The sequence below is a fragment of the Gavialis gangeticus genome, unplaced genomic scaffold, assembly GCF_001723915.1.
Source record: "Gavialis gangeticus isolate Ggan-Ray unplaced genomic scaffold, GavGan_comp1, whole genome shotgun sequence".
Taxonomy (NCBI): Eukaryota; Metazoa; Chordata; order Crocodylia; family Gavialidae; genus Gavialis; species Gavialis gangeticus.
The window spans coordinates 6703778-6711967 of NW_017729009.1; the positions used below are offsets into that span (position 1 = coordinate 6703778).

An 8190-nucleotide genomic window follows, 5' to 3' on the forward strand; every position below is an offset into this window, starting at 1 on the left:
TGGCTTGGAGAAGGCAAGGCTCCATTTTCTCTTAACTGACAATTTGCAGCATAATAAGCTGGCTTTCTACTTGGGCTGTTTAAAACAACAAACGGGAAAGCTATGCTGCTTTGTGCCCACTCCTTTCCAGAGTGTGGTTTACTCAATAATTAATGTGCAGGTGCCGGAATTGCTGATGCCACTTTAGGCAGGCTGCACCAAGTGTCCTAGCTATCCTGTTCCATTGATGGCTTATACCGGCTGTGGGAAAAATCAGGCATCTGGATCACACTTATCTTGACTTAAGAAATTGGGAGTAGAAACTGGCTCAAGTTGAGCTGATTAGTTTGAGAGCATGAGTACTGCACAACAGTTTAACAGTAGGTCTATCCACAGCTGAGACTCGCTCTGCTGAATGTGCACAGCCTACCTCCCAAACTAGAAACAAGAGAGCAATGTTAGTGTGACACTGCTTTGCCAGCATAGCCCTTCCTCACATAAGACAGGCAGGCCCTACCCTGCCCTTACTCTTTTAGAGATGACCCCACCGAATAGAAAGCTCACTAAGGGGCCTCCACCCCACAACCATCTTTTAGACTAAATCAAAGAGCCTGCGGCTGAATCAGTTCAATCTTTGCAGGTTAATCTAAGCTGTGTAGATCAAACTGACAAGCAAGGAAACAGGCATTCATTTTGATTCTGGAAATGCAGCCATATGCCTCCAGTGGCCCAGGCCAGAAGCCAGGGCATAATAGAGCACGCCTCCCTGCTTGGCTAGAGCAGACAGCTTAGGCCAAGGCTAGCACACCCACCCTGTGAGGGGTGGTTTGCAGGGGAGGTGCAAAACATCCTGGGATGCTGGGGGGCTGTGAATTAACTTGAGTCTGGAGGGGATCTGGGACAGAAGTTCAGTAAACCAATTTAACCTGAATCAGTTAAGTCTGATACTAAATCCATCCAGGTTTATCTTAAACCAGTTTGGGCTATTCTGAAAGTGGTTTACGTGCACTGAACTTCTGTTGTGTTAGAGATTTGAACTGTTTTCTGATCACTTGTAACAGTGTGTGTGTAATTTCTGTCCCTAGCCTTTATCATGTCTTCAGTTTTAAAAATTATTTTTTCAAGCTCTGACTATATTTGCATACAAAATCCTGGAGCTTTTGTTTCTTTGCATTTGGAGCTTTAATAGAGAAGGTCTAGGGGAAATGTCAGTTGTTACTGCCCTGTTATAGCTTTGGAGGTGCTGAACTAACACAGAAATTCAGTAAGTCTTCTTAAACCAGGTGATTTATTTGACTTCAGTTTGTCATTCATTCTGCAAAAAGCAGGGAAACCTTATTCCATCTGATCCTGAGCACCTCTAAGTGACTGTGGCCACATCTAAATGGGACACTTTACTGTGCAGTAAGTGTCTGTGTTTGACTCTTACTGCGCAGTAAATCTGCTTTACTCAGCAGTTAATCTGCTACCTGCAAAGGCAAGTAGCAAATTAAATGCCAAGTAATTACTGCTCAGCACGGCACGTGTAGATGGCTGGCCAGGAACAAATTTGCTCCCAGTCAGCTGGGGCAGCAGGGGATGGGAGATTGCTCCCTGGCCCTGAGAGCTGCCTGCTGCTGGGGCAGGCTCTGCCCCCAGAGCCCAGGTGGGAACAATGTCCCCCTGACCCTGCAGCAGGGAGCTTCCAGGCCCTCCTCCGCCATCACAGAGCAGGGGCTGGGAGCTCCCTGCACAGGGAGAGTTCCCTGCCCAGCATGGAGCTGGCTTGGACATGTCCCTAACTGGGACAGTTCCCTACCAGCCCCAGGGTACACAGGGAAGTCTGCACGTGCAGCCTGGAGGTGGCTGGGCACTGTCCCATTTTGGGCATCCTTGAGCCCAGGGCTGGCTGGGAACCATCTTGGTCAGGGGCAGATCCCGGCCCCGCAGATTTTTCCCAGCCCCATGTCCTGATTGGGCGATCAAGGCACAGGCCATGGAAAGAGCTGTGGGGGAGGGGCAGGTCTCAGACAAGGGCTCACTGCTAGCAGCCCCACCGGCAGATCGGGGGAGGGGGCTGGGGTCTGCCCCTCCCCCACAGCTTCTTCCAAGCCCCCTACCCCTGATCGGGGATCCTTGCTGTCAGGGCAGAGGTACACTGTCCCCACTTGGGCTCCACCACCAGAGTCCATCCTGGCAGCAGGCAGGTCCTGGGGACAGGGAGCAATCTCCCAGCCCACGCAAGGAGACAGCTGTTTCCTGGCCCCATGCTCTCTGCCAGCCTTTGGTCTAGCACCCAGGGGGAGCCTAGAGCTCCCCCTGGCTGCTTTAGGAGGCCAGTGGTGGGCTGGAGGAGGTGGGAGCAGACTGCTGCCCAGAGCAGCAAATCAGTTCCCAAATGGGCTCATGTAAATACATGCCCAGGGTGGATTTACTCTGGAGTAAACCCATCCAGCAACATTTGCACATGCAGATGCACCCTGTATCACCATTATTAGGATCGTAAGAAAGTAGGGCAGGAAGGCACCTCAAAAGATCATCTATTCCAGCCTCCTGCTCAAGACAGGATCATCCTTGCCTAAAATATCCCAAGCAAGGGTTTATCTTACCTACTTTTGAAAGTTTCCAAATGTGGAAAATCTACACTTTCTATTGGTAGCCTGCTTGATCCCTGACCACTCTCATAGGGCACATCCCCAGAAGTAGGAATGTCCCTGCATGCGCACTCTGGCACGCAGCAAGTTGCCCCAGGTTGGGTAGGGGAGGCTGATGCCACACGTGGGCTGGCCCCAGCAACCTGACCTGGGGTTCTGGGGGCCTCTTGGGGCTCCAGCAGTGGCAATCCCAGAGTGTGGAGCCTGGCCAGCAACTGGGTTGTGGCTCTGGCCAACCAGGCTCCGGTTTTGGGCAGCACACACTGCCACCACATGCAGCACCCTGCTTTTTTCTGCCATAGGTTTTGGTGACACGCACTGCAAATCAGCAGCATGGCGAACACCTGCATGTGGAGCACATGTGGTTTGCGGCGCTGCAGACAGGAAACCGCAAACCACACATGCACGCTTGTGGGGCATGCCTAATCTCCATCCTAAATTTCCCCTGCTGAAGTTTGAAGCCATTGTTCCTAGTATTATTGATACAGAAGCCTGGAAAACATACTGTTCAGGATCATGACCACAAAAATCTCTTCTGATAAACTAAAATGTTTCCTTTTTTTAAATACAACTAATTGGTCTGATAGGTTAGGACTGAGTACAAGCTCCACCTTGTCTGAGCAGAACATGGGGAACCAAGAATGCCAGTGTTCTCATCTAGGTGCCAACAGTGGCTTCCTTTGTGACCTCAGCTTCCTTCCCTCAGTCTTGTTCACATGCAAAATAGAGATAACTAACTGCATATTTAACCAATGTATTGGAACATTGGAAGTTTAATGTTTATAAGTACCAGACAAGTGAAATTGCTTAATACATGTTAAGTATTATTACACAATGTTATGTTGTCCCCACTTAAATATAATTGTTTGCTTGCCAAGTTAAGTGGCTCAAGTCTCTGTAACCAAAATTTTCTTTACTGTATCTTTAAAAAAAAGTTAATTAAGCTGCAACTTCTAGTCTTACTTAAAGATTATCTACTGTGCTACATATTTAAACAGCAAGTATAGCTGAGTAATTTCATCTCGGAACCAATAATTTTATTCACCCAAAAATTAGCTTAGTAGTTACTAATCAGCTTGCAAGGCAAATATAATGGGAGAAAATCAATTTAAACTCTCCGTTTGAAGCTTGTGCCAGGTCATTATACAGAAAGACTAATCTGCTAAATAATTAAGGCTCTGCATTTGTGGAGGGAGACGAAAGAAACATTACAGACGAATAATAATTCTGGAGCTGCCGTTTGCCTCTTTAATCTATAATTAGACTCTGTACTTCAAATATAGATATTAGTCTGACTCAGGTTTAAGAAAGGACCAATGGAATGAGCTTTGTGGAGAAGCACCTGATTTGATCTAAGGGAACTAAAAATGGCGTTTTCCCCTTTGGATATGATCTCTGGTTAAAGGTCAACCTTGGCACCACTGGCTGAGTATCAGGAAAAGACATTAGAGGTAAGCAGCCTCTGTAACAGAGTATACACACCCTTATTAAAAATAAATTACTGCCTTAACAGCACAAAACACTTCAGTAACTCTACTGCACGCTGGATCCTTTTGCACCACTGCAACTGAATACTGTAGTATTTTATGGCTGTTTAAGCATTTTTGCCCTATACTGGTATGATGTGCGAGACATACTCCTCTCCCCTTCAGTGGCTAGACTGCATAAGGTAACAGCCTACTACCACTAGCAGTTAATGAAATGATACAGGCAACCTATGGTATGGGCAGATGAAAGCTGTAGTTATTTCACTTACCTTTTCATACAGTAAAGAAAATGCGTAACAGAACAGTATGGATGCTATTTGAAAAGGCATAGACTCCAAGGGCCCAGCACCTTTGATGCTCAATAAATTAACTGAACTTTTTAAGTACTTTACTTTCTTTAAAAATGAATGAATAAATACATAAATAAATACAAATCAACAGAAGAACAAATCTCTACTGAGATTCAAGTCCACATCACTAAAAACACAATTAGCACTAATTAGCAGTCTGTGCAGAGAGATCAAGAGCAGAATGGACCTTTGGAACAGGGTCACAAAGCACAGTTGCAGGAAAATAGAAAGCAATTCTTCATACTGATCTCTGCGCAGGATATCTGAATGCCTTCCCAGGCTGGTGTGTAAGTAAAGATTTTTATTCTCCAGGACTGTCAGGGCAACACCTTTATCTGTATTACCATTTAAATGATTGGAGATAGGGGCCAATTTTCCATTCCTTTGTGCCTTATGTAGACTTTGCACCTCTTTAATTCAAATGGTTGTACTTTCCACATGGGATCAAAGTGACTAAGAAAGATTCAACGTAGTGGAAAAATCAGCAAGCTTCTGGTACCACAATTACGCATCCAAGACGTTTATCGTAAGTAAAATTCCATGACTAAGAACAGCTTTTGGAACTATGCAAAATACATACTCCACATAGCTAAAGCAAACTAATTCAGAGCCACTGAACAGTAAGGGGCAAATCCTGGTCCCACTAAAGCCAACATATGGCCTTGCTTTGGGCTGCCAAGCATCAAAGAATTCATCTTCCAAAGAATCACAGGGTCTATGGATTGAACATATTTTCAGATCTGGCTTTCTAAGGGCAGACACTAGTTGTACCTGGACTTTCAATGACAGTTGCTGGGACTTATCACCTATAAAAATCAGGCCATTTCTCTGGATGCCATGAGCAAGGAGCAGGCTTCTTTCTAGAAAGCAAGACAGGGGGTTCACTTACTCTTCTTGGAGAAGAGTTTCTTTCTGCGTCCAATTGGGCTCAGCTTATACTCGTTCTCTTCACAGTTGCAGTCTTCGCTGTTCCTGCTGTAATACTTGGGCATAAGGTTGGAGATCCCCTTGCTGCTGCCCATGGCTGCCAGGTTGGCCATCCCTTTGCACTTGTGCAGCTTGAGTTTCCCGCTGGCATCTTCCACACACTGCCATTTCTGCAAGAAATGTTTGGTTGCTAAAACATTGACACCATGCCCTGCTCCTGGGTCACACAGACATGCTGCACGCCCCAGTAGGCAGCTCTCTCTCTCTGGGCAGTTCCATCACTATGGGAAACAAGGGTCTTACATAAAAAGTGTAAAGCTCCATGTAGATAGTCTACAGGGTCTGCAAGACATACAGAATACCTTTAAAGCAGGGGTTTTAAACTATAGCCCAGGATAAACAGCCATACAATCACAATACATTTGTTAATGCAAGCATCTCATTTTCAAATCACATAATCTTTAGTCTGTTCACGTTCATTAGCTTTTGGGTGTCATCTACTCATCAGGGGCATGTGCTAACCTACCCTGTTTTCTGAAGGTTTTTTGCTTGTGATTTGGATGAGCCAGGGAGCAAGTGGCATACTTTTAGTTATGCCATCTTCACGCTAGCCGTGGACTTCTATACAATGGGGACTTTTCGACCGACAACCGCGTGGGTAAATTCAGTGTTGATGAACAGGAATCTGGCTCAGGAGTTCATGATTAAGGTAAAGAGAAGCTGACCTTGAATTCAGGTGCTCAAATGTCCAAAGGACTTGCTACACGTACCAGTGACTGGTAATTATGCATCCATAAAAACACAAATCTAACAGGTGACACGCACAGCAGCTCTGTGTGCACACACAAGGCTGTCCTGTCTTTCTCAAGTAAAACTCACCTTTAACATACAAACAACCCCTTGGTGCCAAACCCATGCTTAGCTGTGTTTTTTATTCATATAATGACACTTTGATTTCTTCCCCATTCCCTGCCACCAGCAAGCAGTTTTGCATTATTGTGCTTCAATGCTTTCCTGCCACTAGAGCAATTACAGATGTTAATTCAAAGTCATTACTTGGGGCTCCACTCAGAAATAAATAGCTGTGACCTTCCCCGTAGGATTTTTCATGCAGTTTGCTCATTTCCTCAGTGAATCTCTCTCAACTGACAACATTTTCTTTTGGGGAGAAACAGCCTTACCAAGGCAAGATTCCAGCTGAATTTCATGAATTTTAGAGCCAAAGCATCAAGACTGCTGTGTTCCTCGGTTTCCCTCTTTGCTCTGAAGGGAAGCAAAAGGTATAAACCTGGCCAACCTATTTGGTGCCAGAAAGACTCCCTTCCTAATAGTTTTAAGGACACTGGATAAAGGACCGGAAGAGACATCCTGAGTTATCAAGTCCAGTCCCCTGCTGTTTTAGGGAATTCTGTTCATGTTTACCAAGCTCCATCTTAAATCTAGTTAGGATTTCATCCTTATCCCTCCTGGCACTGAAAGGCTGTTCCAGAACGTCACTGCTCTGATGGGCACAAAGCTTCTTCCGATTTCCACACTAAATTTATTCACAGCCAGTTTATGTGCATTTGTTCATATGCCAACATTTTCCCTTAGCTTAACTAGTTCTTTTCCCTTCTTGACGTTTAACCCCTGATTTGTGTGTTGAACTCATCAGCATAGTATGGCGAAACCTTTGGACTGGAGAGGGGGGAAGAGAAAGCAACTTAGTCCACACTCCTCTGCAACAATACAGGACTGATTTAGTGACTCCTATACCACAGGCAATTCAAAATCCTCTAGTTTTTCCCATGCATATCTCCAGCCTGGGTAATTCTACAGCCTGCCAACACCTTGCTCCATTGCTTAGGTGTTACCAAGTTTTTGCCACAGAACTGAATTTTCCCTCATTTATCTCGTGCTCACTACCCCATCTTCTGTCCTTGTTGGCTGAAAATAATAGGCTCCTGTCTTCTGTATAGCATCTATTTAGATATGTGGACAGCTGCCCTTCCCTTCGGTTATCTCTTCTCCAGAATAAAAATGGTCAGCGCTTTAACTTTGCTCACAAGTTTTATTTGCCAAATCTTTTTTCCCCCCTTCCCTTTCATTTATTTTTGGTAGTTTTCCTCTATACTTTCTCCAATTTATCCATCAGCAAATGATGAATCCACTTCCTTTCCTCCGTAATCATCAGTACGCAAGTAACACGTCCTGTTCTCCTTTCCAGGAGGACTTTATTTCCCTGCACCGACTTGTGAAGCTCATGTGGCCTCGTAGCTCAAGAGCCGCTTTAGCAGGTACTCTAACTGCAGATCATTCAAACTTTAAAACTGCAAAGTGAATACACGTTCCAAGACAGGACATTGTGAACTCTTCTTAGTGTCACAATAAAACAACTGTCAGCTACAGTGAACTACATCTTGTGTACAGGGGGAGGGACAGTTGACTAATACAGAAGTAAAAATATGAATTCCTTGCCAAAGGTTATTACTATTATTAATTCTATTACTATTATTATTTGCACTGTGGCAAAAGCAAGAGGTCCCAACCACAGCTGGGTCTCCTTTGAATTAGGTACTGTACAAACACGTATAAAGGGGAGGGGATCGAGGGGATCGCCTTCAGACCTCAGGTTGGGGAGGACTGGGTTAGAGAGCTTCTGGAGGGGCTGGACGCGTTCAAGTCAGCGGGTCCGGATGATCTCCACCCCAGGGTGTTGAGGGAGCTAGCTGGGGTTATTGCAGGGCCCCTGGCACGGCTCTATGAGCGATCGTGGTGCTTGGGCCAGGTGCCAGATGATTGGAAGGTAGCAAATGTGGTCCCCATCTTCAAGAA

At 45.4% G+C, this 8190-nt stretch overlaps 1 protein-coding gene across 3 annotated transcripts in view; it reads right to left on the reverse strand.

The window, feature by feature from the left end:
* Positions 1 to 8190, reverse strand: part of SULF2 (sulfatase 2) — a 128697-nt gene that overhangs the window by 45241 nt on the left and 75266 nt on the right. For all 3 annotated transcript variants that reach the window (XM_019509883.1, XM_019509885.1, XM_019509884.1), the window contains one exon: positions 5339 to 5546. In XM_019509883.1, coding sequence (XP_019365428.1) covers positions 5339 to 5546 — 208 coding nt within the window. The remainder of the gene's footprint in view (positions 1 to 5338; positions 5547 to 8190) is intronic.